This window comes from Drosophila sechellia, chromosome 2R (assembly GCF_004382195.2).
Source record: "Drosophila sechellia strain sech25 chromosome 2R, ASM438219v1, whole genome shotgun sequence".
Classification (NCBI taxonomy): domain Eukaryota; kingdom Metazoa; phylum Arthropoda; class Insecta; order Diptera; family Drosophilidae; genus Drosophila; species Drosophila sechellia.
Window position 1 is genome coordinate 16591800 of NC_045950.1, and position 14737 is coordinate 16606536.

The following is a 14737-nucleotide window of genomic DNA, read 5'->3' on the forward strand; positions in this document are numbered from 1 at the left end:
TGAGCGGACCTGCCTTCAAACGCTTATCAAGTGATCCGGCAAACGAAAGCTTAAAGTAATCGAAACTTTTGTATTATGTTTGAATATTTGCTCTGTATACATATTAATCATATTATTCAAATATAATGAAATATATATAATGAATCTATTTCCCATTACTTATTGAAACATTCTTCTCGGCCGCAAGCTTTACATCCTTGAAACAGTTGAAGATTCCATATGAAAGTTCGCACAGATCCCTTTCGTCGCTGAATTCAATGCGGCACGTTACCAACTCGATTGCCACCCATTGCCAGTCCACCACTCCGGATTTCATGTACTTGTCAATCTGCACATTACCACGTTCATCAATCAGGCCCAGATCCAAAAGGACGCACGTTAGAAAGCACTTGTAAGCCCGATCGATGGGCGGATCTGGCCATTTCTCCATCACTTGGTTGGCTTCATATTCCGATAACTCATTTTGCGAAACACACGGATTAAATACTGAAGTGTAAGCCTTCACAAGGATATAGACACATGTATGTTTTATGTGAACCTTATAAATATATAAATAAACCTTACAAGAACATTTGCGCACAGAAAATTGATCAATAAATATAGTGTTAGTCGGTCCAACATACTTGCTATATTCCTAGAGAATCCATCGTATCATGTACTTATAACAAACCCAATTCGAGCAATTAAATTTCAATATGGATAATGGATAATCACATTTTTAATTGCACACACATTCAGCGATTTAAATTACCCTTTTTAATTTGATAAGTGACTTATTAATTAATAATATAAACAATTGAAAACAAAGAGAGAACCGGATGTATATTAATTTTATGGATTCTAGGGAGTCCATGAATTCTCACTCCAAACTCCACACATATGTAACATATTCCTATATATCATAAAAATTAAATTCTGCTGTGATCAACAAATAATAAAATAAAAATCTAACGGTTTACATTGGATATTTATTAGTTCGCTAATATTTCTTGCCTTAAGCAATTGAATATAGCAAAAATTCGGCTACAATAATCTGTTTCCATTCTAAACTCATATCGGCATCGATTGATTTTGGGTGCCACCGCAAACTCATCAATGACCCCAGTATCGTAGTACTTGTCCAGAAATATCTCACCAGAGGTGCTCACAATATTGTAATATTGCAAAATGCAGGTCACATAACACTTGTGTGACCTTTTTACGCTAGTCAAATCCACATTTGCTGGCCAGTCACTTAGAATTGCTTCAGCTATATCTTCGTCTATTCCTTCATTATGGGGGCACGGATCGTTACATTCAGAATTTCTCTAGAAGGGCAGTCTTATATTAAGTTGCATTAAGAATAAAGTGTTGAACTTACAAACTGAATTTCCAAAATAAAAATAATACAAGCCAGATGCGGTAAGAATCTCAGAGACATTTTTCCAGGCATCAAACTAGTTGAAGATATCATAGGAAACTAAATACCAAACTAGAATCCCATTTTACCGTCATGATGAACCTATATAAATCTATTTAAATAAATCGCTTACCACTTTAACACAAAAGAAAAATATTCATTGAAAGTATACTATCTGATTATAACAAACAGTATAATACAAAATAATTAACTAGACTATTTCCCCCACTCACTTTAACTGATCACAAAATAAACTAATAATCTTGATTTTTCTGGAAGCTACCCGTTTATTTTCACATCATTCAGCGAACTGCATCTCCTACGGATGGTACTGTCCATCTTCGATCTCTCCATGCTCGGATTGGGCGGCCAGTGCCAGACGCTGTGCCTCCTGTTGCCGTCCAATGGCCGCGTGCTCGGCAGCGATCCGCTCGAAGGCGCTCAGGTGCTTCTGGGTGGCATGTGCAACGGCGGCGCTGGTATGGGGGGCATTAGCCAGTGCCTACAAAGTTGTGGAAGACAATGCATCATTACAAATTACAATTTGGGGCCACACCTGTGCACGGCACACTCACAACTTGGCCTGGTGTATGGTTGGCATGCTCTTGCGCAATCCGATTGTAGGCCGCGAAGTGCCTTTGCTTGGCTGCCTGGACGGCGGCGCTGTCCTCCAGTTTGTGGCTCAGCTGGGGATGGAAGCCGTGCTCGTCCGCCACATACTGCACGGTGCGCACCTGGTTCTTTGGGTCCACATAGGAGAAAGCACCGCGGATCACACCCGATCCATCGGACACCTCGGTATGCTGGCGGTCCACATGACCGGGAGCACGGCCAGCCTGGTAGCTGAACACATACGGACTTGCTGGAACCTTCGGTTCCGGGGTGACCAGATGGGAAACATCGGCCGCAGCGACTGCCAGCAAACAAACGACCTTGACATGCAGACAGGAAGAGTTTTATGAAGTTGAGTAACATCTGATGTAGTCGCTCACTTACCAAAACTATAAACTGCTTCATTGCTGGATTGTGTTGCCTCTCTACTCAAGTTGCGATTGGTAACTGGCGGTGACTTGGACAACACTTCGGTATTCGCAGTTCGTAAGAGCCAAAAACTGGTATTCGAGGTGCCGAGATGCGCATTTTATATGCCACTACGATCGGCTAATCCACGAATCCGAAACTTGTTTTTACATTTTGCATTCATAAACAAGGTAATTTGACATTAAAGTGGAATTAACAAATTGTTTTTCGATAAGTAATATTCTATGTTTTTTGTTAGTCATCTGAACTTGAAATTAGCAAGTTATTAGCGTTTAATAAAGTTCAATTACAGAGGTGAAAAGTCTTAAACATTAGTTTTCGTATTAGTATATATGGGATACGTTATAACTTAAACTTAGCAGTGGTTTTGACTATTATTTCTATGTAGTAATACAGTTTAAAATTAGGCTAGACCAGCTCCTCAATTGTCTGCGCTATCCAGTCGTCATAGGCGGAAACTTTAGTGTAAATTCCAGGAAACATGGCGTTGGCGCATCCAAATCCCCAGGACACAATGCCGTAGAGCTTTAGCTGGCCATCTATAGATGTGACAAGAGGACCGCCCGAATCTCCCTGGCAGCTATCTCTTCCTCCCACCTGAGTTCCCGCGCAGAACATGGTGTTGGTCACGGTGCCAGCTCCAAAATAGTTTCTGGCGCACTGGTTCTGATCTCTTAGATGGACAACTGTGTAGCGAAGACGTTTTTCCGGCTGCATTTGTGAGATCGACGTGCTGCCCCAGCCGCTTACAAAAAGCTGTGCGGTCGGCATAATGATGTCCTTATTGGTGGCCAAGCTTATGGGTCGTATATCCTGACTATAGACAAGAGGTTGCTGCAGCTGAACAATGGCAATGTCATTGTTCATCCTCGTTGGGTCATGGAACTTGGGATGCGGAATGATCTGTTTGATGCGAATATAGCTGCCGCCCTTCGACCAATCGCTCGATCCGGCTCGAATCACGTAATATTGCGGTTTGCTATACTCCAGCACACAGTGAGCAGCAGTCAAGATGATGGTGGGCGAAATAATGGTTCCACCGCATGCATGCCGAGTGCCCAACTGCAGGGATACTTGGTGCGGAAAGAAGGTGATGTGCGTTTCCCAGCCGCCGACAATGCGGCCATCCTGTCCGCCATCCGTGGAGTTCTGGGCAGCCGTCGACCAGATTAGACAGAGCGCTACTGCCAGTCTCAAGTCCAAGCTCGTCATTTTCACTTTGATTGCCAACTGTGATGGAAATCACTGTGGTTCAGGTCTTTTATAAGGGAACTCCAAGACACACGGCTTATCTTATCGGCGGACCCAACTCTTTTGGTGGCCCCTGACCTTCTGGGACTATCTTTTGCGATTTATAGATATTTATGGGTAGATGGCTTGGAACATACTAAACATACGACGGAGGTCAATGGGGCTGCTAGTGTCTAGGCTTTTGCTCTTCCAATCATCTTTCCATGGCCGTCACCTGCTCCTTGAGGTAATCCAAGTGGTTGACACTGTCCTGCATCACATCGTACTGGTAGCCCACGTGCTGCAGGATCAGCGTCATCTTCTGCAGATTCTGGTGGCTGTAATCCGAGACCACGTCCACTTGGGTGAAGTTCTTCAGGGTTTGGTGCATGATCTGTGCCCGGAACTGATAAATTAGTATTCATTATTCAAGGAATATATGTCCTAGCTTACCTCATTGCTCTTGGAACCTCGGATTACCTGTCGGGCCACAGAACCTATTGAACGCCCCAAATTAATAGAGTAGAGTTCATATCGATTTTACTGAGATATACGCAAATTAACTCACCCAAATTATTTGCATTTTCACCCACGCGGGCACACAAGCGCTTCTTGGACTCGTCGAATAAATGCCGAGCACTTGAACTGGTCGCAGAGGCCATTTTATTTATGGTTTAACTTTGTTTAAATGTTAATAAACTCGAAAAATGTAAACAAAGTCAAGGTAAAACAGCTGAGATAGATTACACCCATTAACAACAGTGTGACCAAGTGTACCGCAAGGTACGAGGTTAAGACATTACGTTAGCCATCGGGTGGAAAGCCTTGTAGATTATTAGCGGTGACCGAAACCCTGACTATGGAGACAACTCACATGGAGGAATTTGTAGAATTTATTTTGTAGACATTCAAATTGCTTTTCGGAATAAAATTCCTAAATTCAGTTCACAGAGTTGGAAAACGAACCCTTAATTTAAATCTATGTTTAGATTTTTTTTAATTCAATAATAATAGACAAAAACCAGTCTTTTTATTTATATTTTTATATACTTATATTCCATTAAATAAAAACGTGAATATTCAAGTTTTGTTTTTGAATGTCTATTTACACATTTATAACAATCTTTAACCCTGTCAGAAAATATTTTTTTTTGACTGGTTTGACTTATTTATATTTATTTTACGGGAATTTTTAACTCATTTGTTGGAGAGAAAATAAATTCTTTACTTCCATATTTAAAATTGAATTTAACTCATTTGAGGGCACACTTTATATTCATATTTCGGTCGAAGTTTCCAATTGGATAGGTAAATAATTTCTTGTGATTTTTCTCTCTATAAGGTAATTCTTCGAAAGAAACCTTCCCCACTTGCTGAATGATCCTTGGAGCCTCTCTGCATTCCAGGATCCCGTCGCCAGGATGCTGAAGTCGCGACACACTGTCGACAGTGTGGAATGCTCTGAACCTGACCCCTCAGTTCATCCTGGCTCTCATTCGGAGATTAGAGGCACTCATTAGATTTCCCCAAAAAAAAAAAACTATTCAGAATTCCATGCTGGCTGGCGCCAAAAGGCGTGTCGCTAATTGTCCCTAAACGTCGGCATTAGGCGCCAACTTTCAAAACAGGAAGTAAGTCGTAGGAGTTGGGGCTCCGCATGCGATAGTTCGTTCTCCCACATTTGGCCACTTAGTTGCCACATCGTAGCTAATAATAAAGGCTAATTAAGCGATTCTGTGCCAACACCTGTAGTTCATTTCGACCCACCATCTCCTACAGCGACCATCTCCAGCTCCCCTAATGACAATAAATTGCCGCTTAATGTCAGCAATAGGCATCTCCATCTCCATCTGCATCAGGAAAAGATAGCGATTTCACTCCAGGTTCGACTAGAGCGCTCTTCTAATTAATTTATGATTTTCCTCACCGCATTAATCTCCCTCGGATGGCGGCGTCTCGAGAAAATGTCGCGAGCCCCAAACAAGACAACAGCGAAAAAATGTCATGCAGATGTGGCCACAAAAAAAAAACTGGAAAGATGGTGTCCCCCCTCGGTATCGCCACATAGAATGTTTGTGTTATTATGTGGCATTAGGAGGGCTCATGTTCGGGTTAGGCATTTGTCATAATTACCTTCAAAATGTATCGTATATACCCCATGTATCACATGGACGTCAAACAGCGGCACTACCTGGCTATGGAAACTGATCCTAGATTTTAGCAAACATATACATAGTATACAGTAACTTCTTGGAAATTAATTAAAACATATGCTCATCACTTAGGCCCATAAATCTGCCCGCCACAATTATCAGTTTCAATTTGTGCGTGAAACTGTTTGATATCACAAGCCAGACTGCCGATGTCAATTAGTAGAGTCACTAGAGGATCTGCACCCCTTTCCCACTGGGATGGGGCGCAATTTTCCGCCACTCGAGGAGGGAAACTTCTCGCCAGCCCATTCGGCTCGTTAAAATGCCGCCGCAATTGTTGGAGATCGAGGAGAATCCCATCGATGCGTTGAGGTGGCAACACAGCGCACTCCGCACACTCGAGCATACAAGTAAAGGCAGAAGATACAGATGCATCCAGTCTCCAGATCTGTCACTCAGTCCTGAGTAATTACACCAAATTAATTGCGCGTAGTTGTCAGGGCTCGCATTGTCTGCTAATTTTTCCGATTGCACAGCTTTTCCTTTAATTGCCTCCATCAGCAGCCCATGAATCCGAATTGATTCACCATTTGATCCGAGAAATAAAGACCAAAAAACACGAATAAAAAACAGGCAGGGAAATCCGAGAAGAGCCAACGGAATTTGGTTGATTGTGTCGTAAAAAAGCGAAACACTCCTATATGATTTAAGCTGCATGTTTTGTAAAAATCTAATTTGATAATTGGTTGTAATTTATGAGTCTTGTCTGCTCGCCTGCAACATAAACACCGCACGGAATGACGGAATGACGCCTTTTACTCCTCCAGCTCCTCCCCAAGCATGTTTCCCAGAAAAGTGCACCAAGCATTGGGCACTGAGAGCCCACTTCCCATCCACGAACTCCGAATTCGAAACGAGCGCACATTAAATTAATAATATGCAGTTCATTCTCTCCCGTTTTTTTCTTAATTATTATTTATATCTGTCAGTTTATAAGGCGTAGGCTGGTTTTCTGGTTTGCCCGCGGCAGTTTTATGAATGAAATTAACAGCATAAAATGGGTGGAGAGGCCAAAATTCATCACCGATATTTATGGCGGTCTTTTGGCAGGATAATGCAATCTGCATTTAATATCCACATTAAAGGATGCTCCAAAAATGTTGTAAGTTTAAGTCGTTTTCATTTAATAATAAATGAGCAGGCAATTGTACTATATTCATAAATGAAACATATTTATACCAACTGATTAAATGCCTTCTTAATACTTTCTATCTTCAGTCTGTTCTACAAAGTATCTATTTACTTAATCATGGTATTGTATTTCCTTAACCAGCTCTAATAGGTCTTCACACAAATTAGCCGCGAGGCAAACAAATAGACAGCCCAACGAATCAATCAGGATACAGTTTCCCAAGGAGTTCAATGCTCGCCCGCAGAAGGAGTTCCAACTTCACCTTCGGCGTAATCGGAAACCACACGATATATACAGATGTTAGTCCGGAGCGGCGCAATGATCGATGTGGCAGCGAGGCCGCAGTTAGATGTAGCTAACACCCTGCAGGACTTGATGCATCATTAGCTGGATGCGATGACAAAAAGAGGGCACAAAAAACATCGAAATTCTGGCCGGAGGACGGACTGTTCCACGCGACTGCCAGTGCAACTCCGGCCGTGATTTATGCTGCGTGCGCCTGACAAACACTCGAGAAGTGATGATTTATAATGAAGATGCATGCTCGGTTATTAATTAAATTCTGACGCGACTGCGCTCCATTTAGTCTTAAATGCGAGCCCCAAACAAAATGATCTGGTTAGCCTAAGGTTATGGTTATCGTCTTACGCAACAGCCGACCTAAGGGCCAAAAGATCCTTAATTGATTCGAAATTCCATAGGCAGTGCAAGCTTGTTAAAGGCATGCAAAATGTGTCATGCTGAGAATCTTATAATAATACTTAAACATATCTTTAAGTTCGTTTTCTTCCTCAGATTCCTCTGATCTATAATATATACAATATACAATAGAAAGCTGTATCCGTTTATAAAGATATTCAGATGTTCGGTTAGTTACAAATACCATGAATAAGTACCCATAGATAGATAGCTTATAAAGTAGCCAACAAATTGGTAAATACTCAAAAATGACGAAGTCGAAACAAAGTCTGCATTCTGTTTGGCAGTGGAATTTGAAATATGGCAAGCAATAGTCGAATATTCATTAAGCGCAATTATGAAAATTAAGTTGTCATTTTGATTTGAGTGCCCGCGACACTCGGGCATGCGGCCTCATAAGCAGATCTAGATCCCCCCGCATCCGCAACCGAATCCGAATCCCCGCCGGAATTCTCATTAAATTAAATCAAACTGACAGCCCGGCCGGCTAAAAGGATGCCCTGCGATTCGTCAACGCCCTTCCCCATTCCCCATTTTTTGCTCTGCCATCTCGGCGACTAATTAACGTGTTTTCAGATATTTTGTTCAAATCGCGCCTGAATAATGAAAACGTTATCATGGGGCATCCGCGTCCAGGAATTGGCACCCTGTAGCCCAGTAGATGTCGTGGATTTGGCTGCTGGCCAATTGGAAACTAGTGTCAGCCAGGCCGCCGGCTAATTTCTCAGATCCTCCCCTCCATTCGGATCCATTTTCCATTCTGTCTGAATAATGTGTTCATAATTTCAAATTTATGAAACTTTTACAGGGGCTTGGGATTGGGATTCATAGGAATATGCGTTAATATCAGAAATAGAAAGTTTTAATATGAAATATATGTAAAAAAAAATGTTCTAAAAGATCAACAATTGAGTTGCGATTAAAAATATGGTGTTTCAAAATTATTCAGATTTAAATTGAATATAATATAAACTTTAAAAAAGTTTCTCAAGCAAGTAGAACCAAATTCTGCATTGAGTAATAATCACTTAGACTAATGGCATTATATTACTTCGTCAAAAGATTTAGAAAATTCAAAGAAATAATAAATTTTAAGTACACTTTATTATAATTTTTTGAATGCTCCATTGTTTACAGAAATATGAATTAACCCAAAAGAGGACACGTGCCTGCACACCAATGCACTGAAAACAAATCCAGTCAAAGAAATTGCTCTCCGCTCATTCATCAAATGTATGAAATATGTTGGCAAACGTATTAAATATATTTAGCAAGCCATCCAAATATTAAATAGCGCTACTTGTAGACAATTAGCCAAAAATTATGACTTTTAATCACGGGCAAGGCGACAAAAACAATTTCGAAAACCCAGAAGACGGCGTTGAACGTGAGCCACGCCCTCCTCCCAAACATTTCACACATGTTTTAAAAATAAACGAACTTGTGTGCCGTCTTCAGTGAAAATCGAATAATATGTTTCTGTTCCTTTCTGTCATTCTGTTTGGGCATATGCTGTGAGCGGTGCAGAGATATATGATTTTAGGCTCCGCCCCGCCAGGCGATCATCTTGAAAAATCGGCCAGTGAGCAGGATGCTCCGCTTATTCAAATTAGTTTTCCGTAAGATCTCGACGCGCGCTGTTGTCTCCGGATTAGCTTCAAAATATATATCGCTCCAATCGGCGGCAACATGAATTCGCAATCGGCAGTGCGTCGCTATCCACACAGTTTCTCCATCGAGCAAATTCTGGCCAAGCCGGAAATGCGCAGCTCCACTTCCTTTGAGGACTCGGCGCAGGATGAAAGTGGTCGCGGTGGCAATTGTCTCGGTGCTTCACGGGTTTCCAGTCCGGCAACATCGAGTTGCTTGGATGACAACATGGACGACGGCAAAAGTGATATCGATTTGGCCTCGGATGATGGAAACGGTGCGTATGATCGATATGCCGGAATATAAGCTTTACAACGAATGAGAGTTTTGGTATCTGGAATTGGATTTGGGATCCAAAAACTTTACTTAAGACTCAAATGGATCAGTACTAAATAGCTAAATATATAGATTTATACTAAACTAAACAAATCATCAGACTTTAATGCTTTTAAGTGTAGAATTATCAAGGTTCAAGGAATTATCAAGGATCTTTCAAATAATACAATATATAATATACAATTTTAAAATTCAGAAAAATCTCTATAAAAAATGATTTACCTCCTAAAAGAATCACCCATAACGAGCTCAGCACAGCCGTTCATTATTGTATGTAAATATGCAATGAGTTTCCCACCTGAACGAATGAGTGCTTATGGCTGAATGATCTCATCTGTCATCCGTGCGATCAAGAAACAAATGATCAGAAATTAGCTTCTGGGTGACAGGGAATACGCCATCCATCCCATATCCACATCTTCGTCGACCGCCACCAACGCAGTCGACTAATGATGCGGATGTCACAAGCGAACAAAGAACGCTGGCGATCTCAAAGGAGATATTCTTCCACCCGTAGAGAAGGAATTTATATTGCTATTTGTTTTCGGTCGGCCAAGAGAATGTATGCCAAAATGGCCAATTAGACGCCTTGGCTAAGTGAAATGCAACAGTGTGATTTGCAATTTGGAAGGGGTTTGCGCTGCGACGGGGCATTGTTCACACAATTGTGCCAACAACGGATCGACAAATTACGATTAGGCGAAAATAGTTGGCACCGCGCGCAGGATTGCCAGCTGTCGGTAGCAATAAATGTCTAATTTGGATTTCGATCTCCCACTCTGATTCCATTGCAGGCCTTGGTGATGACCGCAAGAAGCGACCGCGGACCGCCTTCTCGGCAGCCCAAATCAAAGCACTGGAAACGGAGTTCGAAAGGGGAAAGTATCTTTCGGTGGCCAAGCGAACGGCACTGGCCAAGCAGCTCCAGCTTACAGAAACGCAGGTGAGTGGTTGAATCTATCAAAATATTCCATTAGAATGTATAAATACTTTAATTCCTACCCAAAAAAGTTTACCATGCCATCTGAAAGAGCTTAATAGCATCTGAAATCTGTCGTATCTATGAGATACATTTTAAATATCGTTTCACATTAATTTCAGATCAAGATCTGGTTCCAAAACCGCCGCACCAAGTGGAAGCGCAAGTACACCTCGGACGTGGAAACGCTGGCCTCACACTATTACGCCCAGCTGGGCATCGGGGGATTGGCCAGGCCCATGGTGGTTGGCGATCGCCTCTGGCTCTTTAGCCAAACGCCAACGGGTCCCACGCCCATTCAGTCCATTATGCTAAATGGCAGTGGCGCCGCTGCACCCATGGCCTCGGCAACGGCGGCCACCGGCTCACCCATGCGTCCGTACGCGACGAGCGGTGGGATGCCTCCGTTGCCGGGTCCCAGTGTGATGGAGAGTGCCCGTAATGCCATACTGGCGCGCGGACAACCCTTGAACTTCGCCCTGCCCTTTGGCGTGGCCAAGCCGCCAGCGGGCGGAGTGCCTGCAGCCAGCTACATCCAACGCTGCAAACCGTATGCGGCCAACTATGTGGACTACGCGGCGTCACTGCCAACGAACGAGAGTTATCTGCAGATGAAGTACGCGACGCTGCCGCCGGAAACGGAAAGCGGCGCATCCAATGGTCTCGCCGAACTGGAGCGCGTCTTTGGGGATGCCAACGCCAACTTTCTGCAGCAACGCAGCACTCCAGTCGCTGGAACAGCCACAGCCTACGGCCACGATGGATTGAATCAGGCGCAGAGGAGCCGCAGACCCACGCAATCGGAGTCCGAGTGCAGCGACATTGACTGCGAGCATCTGGACGAGGATGAGGAGCCACCTGCTGCGGAGTGAAACGGCGATTGGTTGTCTTTAGAATTTATGTTCCGTACGTCTCTCATACACACAAAAATATGCTCATACAAAGGGTAGTCATAGGGGGTAGTAGAGTAGGTGTCCTGTCTGGGTAGATTCCATTACAACTAGCTGAGAGTGGCACACTTTCAGATCTGGCCGGGATTACTGGCGTACCCCTGGTGGCTCAGCACTGGTCTAGTTTACGTTGTGGTTCTAGTACTAGTACTAGCGCTAGTTATTGCTATTCTATGTTACATTGTGGGTCGGGTATTGTTTACTGACTGGCTCTCAACAATTAATAAATGTAAATTAAACAATCAAAAATCACAAATATTACACGTCCGTTGCCGTTAGAACTCTAGTTGGATCAACTTAAATGCTAGAAATTACACGCTGCATACTATAACTTAACCATTGCTATAACTATTTGCAATTTAACACGATAAATTGAGAGAGATAGAGAGAGAGAGCTGTAACAAAAGCGAACGACACTGACTTATTTACAATTCATTGCGTTGCTGGTGTGGCTTGTGTGCTAGAATGGAACACTTTTGGCTCTGGCCACACACAGTTCGGTTCGGTTGACTACTATACATAGTGGAGACTCATTTGATTTGATTTTGTTACGCCAACAGTAGGTCCGTAGGCTAGGAAGCTGGAGCAGACGAATTCCGTTTTCTATCAGAAATCAGGGCTAGCTCCAAGTACTCCTGCCTACGCGGTGGCTGCGAACAGCATCTACTGTTCGAGGAGATTCCATAGTTACAACTTAGCTAATTGGTCAAATAAAAATTAAATTTCATAGGGCTATTTTTGGTATTGCAAGCACGCGGAGCTAGCTGCGTGGTAATGGAGGTGGAGCTGGCGGTACTCTGTCCTTAGCGTCGTTAGCTCCAAGAGAGCTCGTAGCCCTTCCAGTTGGCGTTGGGTGCCAGGTGCACGCGCCGTTTGTTGTAGTAGAAGGAGACGATGCCATGATAGGCAGTCCGGGGAACACCGCTCTAAAAGGATTACAAATAATCATAGTTTCAAGCAAGGAGATTGAATGACCTACCTTGAAGTCATCCATAAGACCCAGCATCTTAGTTGTCCGCTTGTACTGCTCCCTAGTGGTGTATTGAATACGAACTGGACCTTCAATTCTGTAACATTATTGGAATTATATTGAGTTCATACTTTCTATAGCATATAGACTCACCTGATCAGGTTTCGCCGCAGCTCATCGTATGTAACAATGGGATACGTATAAACGCGCCGCAGAAACGTGTTATCGTAATTGTCCTGAACATGAAATAGTTGTTAGTGTGATGAAGCAACGATGCACGATTGTGTACCTACCTTCAGCAGGTAGCTCATATTGATTTTTGTAAACTGCACAAAGTCCTCGCTCAGTTTAATGTGCTTCAGATACTTATCGAAGAACAAACCGCTGTTAAACAACAAATTATCATTATTAGCTGGCACGTTCTATTGATAGCTCGCTATCTCTTACTTGGATACGCCTATTTTTCCAAACGTGCGAGTACGCGATATTTCGGGCCTGATGCACACGCGATCTTTGCGCTGGGCGGGATGGCGTATCCAATCATCCCAGAAGCTAGAACAGTTAATGGACAATTAGCGATCGGCTGGCAAGCGGCATAATTTCCCCACTCACGATTTGGGCCATTTGACCGACAACTCGGCCCACAGATCTTTGGTGAGCATCCAGCCGAGACCGGGAAAGAAATCGGTGCGGTAGAGCAGCTCCGGCTGCGCGGCGTCCACGACAGCAGCCTTGCCATTGTCATTCCACGCGGACACGCACCACAGGCTGGGGTCCTGCTTGAGCAGCTTGTGCGTGCCCAGGAAGTACTCGAAGAAGTCGGGCGCCACGTTCAGATCGTCCTCGACGATTATGACGAACTCGAAGCCCACAGCAAAGGTGGTGTTCAAGGCCCAGCCGTAATGTCGGGCTATCTTGTAGTAGCCCTTGAATTTCTTCTCCTTCGGCAGCACGGTGATGTCGCTGAGATCAGGCTGCTCGATGAGCGTGACCTGCTTGCCGTACGAGAGGATTGCCTCCTTGGTGGGCTCATCGCCGCAGTCCTGTGGTAGAGCAAAAGTATAAGAGTGATTTAGATTAGGGAACTCCTTTCGATCCTTACCTGTGACACAATAATGGGGAACTGCTCTACGCTGGGCCTGTACTGGACCAAGTTGTCGATGCACTTCTTCACCGACACCCGATTGCAGGCGAAGACCACGACTGGAAACACGGGCTCGCCATTGGCCAGATATGTTTTCGTTGGAATGCGCGCCGTTGCCGCCTTAGCCACATGCTGCTCCGGCAGCTCCGCCGATATTTCGGCGGCAACTATGCTAATCTGCGGCGTGGAGGCCACCGACGGTGGTTGCTTATCCAAGTACTTGAGCTTGACGAACTCAAACACGTTCTTGGCCAGATGATGGCTCTGCAGATTGGCATCGCGGGCCTGCGAGTTGAGCTTGTAGGCCTGAAGCGACTGATGACGGCTCGTGTGGATGCCCGTTTGGCGCAACAGCAGGTAGTAGGTGGCATAGGTCCACGTAACCAGAAAGCCAATTACCAACAGCACCTTGCGCGTTCGCATCTTCTTGGGGGGAAATTGGTGGGTGGGGGTGCTGATGGAGCTGGTGCTGCTGGTGGTGGGCGTCTGCTGCAGTGCGTCGTTAGCGCTGCAGCGGCATTGGCGATCGGTTTTGGATACGGATTCGGTGGGATTGGAAGCCCTCGGCCGGCCCTTCTTCTACAGCCGAGCACCCGTGTCGAGCAGCCGTGTCCAACAAGCGTGTCCAGCATCGGGCACGGGCCCAGCCGGATGCCTCGGCATCTACTGAATATGTATGACTAGCTGTCGCCAATCACACGTCACACACCAGCGGCCGCCAAGCTGGCAGATTTCGCCGATTCTCGGGGATTCGGATTTGGGTTCGGATCGAATCTGTGTGTGCAAATCGAATTGTGGATGTTTCACACGTTCAGCGGCTGCACTGGAAGCTCGATTGACTTGTTCGCCGGTTGGAGTGACGAGTTCGATTACCGCGCTGCCTCGTCCAGCGTCCACTGACAACCAGTGGTTACGTGTTTGGTCGTAATTTGTTTAAATTCAAAATGTAAACCATTTCGTGAAACGCCAGCGTTTTAGAGATGGGGCAACTGTG

General features: G+C 44.3%; 7 protein-coding genes across 7 annotated transcripts; 1 reads left to right on the plus strand and 6 right to left on the minus strand.

Moving 5' to 3' along the window:
• Positions 1 to 63: 63 nt before the first annotated feature.
• LOC6610082 (general odorant-binding protein 57e) lies at positions 64 to 667 on the minus strand. The gene is made up of 2 exons (XM_002034662.2): positions 565 to 667; positions 64 to 499 (listed from the first exon to the last, which is right to left on the minus strand). Exons 1-2 carry the CDS (start codon positions 619 to 621, stop codon positions 146 to 148), a joined length of 411 nt encoding a protein of 136 aa, XP_002034698.1. The 5' UTR covers positions 622 to 667; the 3' UTR covers positions 64 to 145.
• A 281-nt stretch (positions 668 to 948) lies between these two features.
• On the minus strand, positions 949 to 1560 carry LOC6610083 (general odorant-binding protein 57d). Its single transcript, XM_002034663.2, has 2 exons — positions 1361 to 1560; positions 949 to 1307 (listed from the first exon to the last, which is right to left on the minus strand). Exons 1-2 carry the CDS (start codon positions 1451 to 1453, stop codon positions 972 to 974), a joined length of 429 nt encoding a protein of 142 aa, XP_002034699.2. The 5' UTR covers positions 1454 to 1560; the 3' UTR covers positions 949 to 971.
• A 102-nt stretch (positions 1561 to 1662) lies between these two features.
• LOC6610084 (cuticle protein 8) lies at positions 1663 to 2507 on the minus strand. The gene is made up of 3 exons (XM_002034664.2): positions 2396 to 2507; positions 1975 to 2331; positions 1663 to 1901 (listed from the first exon to the last, which is right to left on the minus strand). The coding sequence occupies exons 1-3, from the start codon at positions 2414 to 2416 to the stop codon at positions 1719 to 1721; spliced, it is 561 nt and encodes a 186-aa protein (XP_002034700.1). The 5' UTR covers positions 2417 to 2507; the 3' UTR covers positions 1663 to 1718.
• A 158-nt stretch (positions 2508 to 2665) lies between these two features.
• On the minus strand, positions 2666 to 3672 carry LOC6610085 (trypsin 3A1). The gene has a single exon (XM_002034665.2). It carries the CDS (start codon positions 3650 to 3652, stop codon positions 2849 to 2851), a length of 804 nt encoding a protein of 267 aa, XP_002034701.1. The 5' UTR covers positions 3653 to 3672; the 3' UTR covers positions 2666 to 2848.
• Positions 3673 to 3862: 190 nt separating this feature from the next.
• On the minus strand, positions 3863 to 4436 carry LOC6610086. Its single transcript, XM_002034666.2, has 3 exons — positions 4239 to 4436; positions 4124 to 4167; positions 3863 to 4064 (listed from the first exon to the last, which is right to left on the minus strand). The coding sequence occupies exons 1-3, from the start codon at positions 4330 to 4332 to the stop codon at positions 3885 to 3887; spliced, it is 318 nt and encodes a 105-aa protein (XP_002034702.1). The 5' UTR covers positions 4333 to 4436; the 3' UTR covers positions 3863 to 3884.
• A 4907-nt stretch (positions 4437 to 9343) lies between these two features.
• LOC6610087 (ventral anterior homeobox 1) lies at positions 9344 to 11885 on the plus strand. Its single transcript, XM_002034667.2, has 3 exons — positions 9344 to 9641; positions 10495 to 10643; positions 10802 to 11885. Exons 1-3 carry the CDS (start codon positions 9404 to 9406, stop codon positions 11549 to 11551), a joined length of 1137 nt encoding a protein of 378 aa, XP_002034703.1. The 5' UTR covers positions 9344 to 9403; the 3' UTR covers positions 11552 to 11885.
• On the minus strand, positions 11564 to 14726 carry LOC6610088 (alpha-1,3-mannosyl-glycoprotein 2-beta-N-acetylglucosaminyltransferase). Its single transcript, XM_002034668.2, has 7 exons — positions 13702 to 14726; positions 13212 to 13642; positions 13047 to 13151; positions 12893 to 12983; positions 12753 to 12835; positions 12609 to 12696; positions 11564 to 12555 (listed from the first exon to the last, which is right to left on the minus strand). Exons 1-7 carry the CDS (start codon positions 14164 to 14166, stop codon positions 12442 to 12444), a joined length of 1377 nt encoding a protein of 458 aa, XP_002034704.1. The 5' UTR covers positions 14167 to 14726; the 3' UTR covers positions 11564 to 12441.
• Positions 14727 to 14737: the final 11 nt, after the last annotated feature.

Bases quoted from the DNA above. Each gene is read 5' to 3' on its own strand.
- LOC6610083 (XM_002034663.2), bottom strand. From the start codon at position 1,453: ATGATATCTTCAACTAGTTTGATGCCTGGAAAAATGTCTCTGAGATTC. The intron at 1,308-1,360 runs GTAAGTTCAACA...CTGCCCTTCTAG, and splicing joins TTATTTTGGAAATTCAGTTT to AGAAATTCTGAATGTAACGA.
- LOC6610087 (XM_002034667.2), top strand. From the start codon at position 9,404: ATGAATTCGCAATCGGCAGTGCGTCGCTATCCACACAGTTTCTCCATC. The intron at 9,642-10,494 runs GTGCGTATGATC...ATTCCATTGCAG, and splicing joins GGCCTCGGATGATGGAAACG to GCCTTGGTGATGACCGCAAG. The intron at 10,644-10,801 runs GTGAGTGGTTGA...CATTAATTTCAG, and splicing joins TCCAGCTTACAGAAACGCAG to ATCAAGATCTGGTTCCAAAA.
- LOC6610086 (XM_002034666.2), bottom strand. From the start codon at position 4,332: ATGGCCTCTGCGACCAGTTCAAGTGCTCGGCATTTATTCGACGAGTCC. The intron at 4,168-4,238 runs GTGAGTTAATTT...GGCGTTCAATAG, and splicing joins TGAAAATGCAAATAATTTGG to GTTCTGTGGCCCGACAGGTA. The intron at 4,065-4,123 runs GTAAGCTAGGAC...TTCCGGGCACAG, and splicing joins GAGGTTCCAAGAGCAATGAG to ATCATGCACCAAACCCTGAA.
- LOC6610085 (XM_002034665.2), bottom strand. From the start codon at position 3,652: ATGACGAGCTTGGACTTGAGACTGGCAGTAGCGCTCTGTCTAATCTGG.
- LOC6610088 (XM_002034668.2), bottom strand. From the start codon at position 14,166: ATGCGAACGCGCAAGGTGCTGTTGGTAATTGGCTTTCTGGTTACGTGG. The intron at 13,152-13,211 runs GTGAGTGGGGAA...TAACTGTTCTAG, and splicing joins TCGGTCAAATGGCCCAAATC to CTTCTGGGATGATTGGATAC. The intron at 12,697-12,752 runs GTGAGTCTATAT...ATAATGTTACAG, and splicing joins CTGCGGCGAAACCTGATCAG to AATTGAAGGTCCAGTTCGTA.
- LOC6610084 (XM_002034664.2), bottom strand. From the start codon at position 2,416: ATGAAGCAGTTTATAGTTTTG. The intron at 2,332-2,395 runs GTAAGTGAGCGA...CTGCATGTCAAG, and splicing joins TGAAGCAGTTTATAGTTTTG to GTCGTTTGTTTGCTGGCAGT. The intron at 1,902-1,974 runs GTGAGTGTGCCG...ACAACTTTGTAG, and splicing joins ACCATACACCAGGCCAAGTT to GCACTGGCTAATGCCCCCCA.
- LOC6610082 (XM_002034662.2), bottom strand. From the start codon at position 621: ATGTTGGACCGACTAACACTATATTTATTGATCAATTTTCTGTGCGCA. The intron at 500-564 runs GTAAGGTTTATT...ATCCTTGTGAAG, and splicing joins TTCTGTGCGCAAATGTTCTT to GCTTACACTTCAGTATTTAA.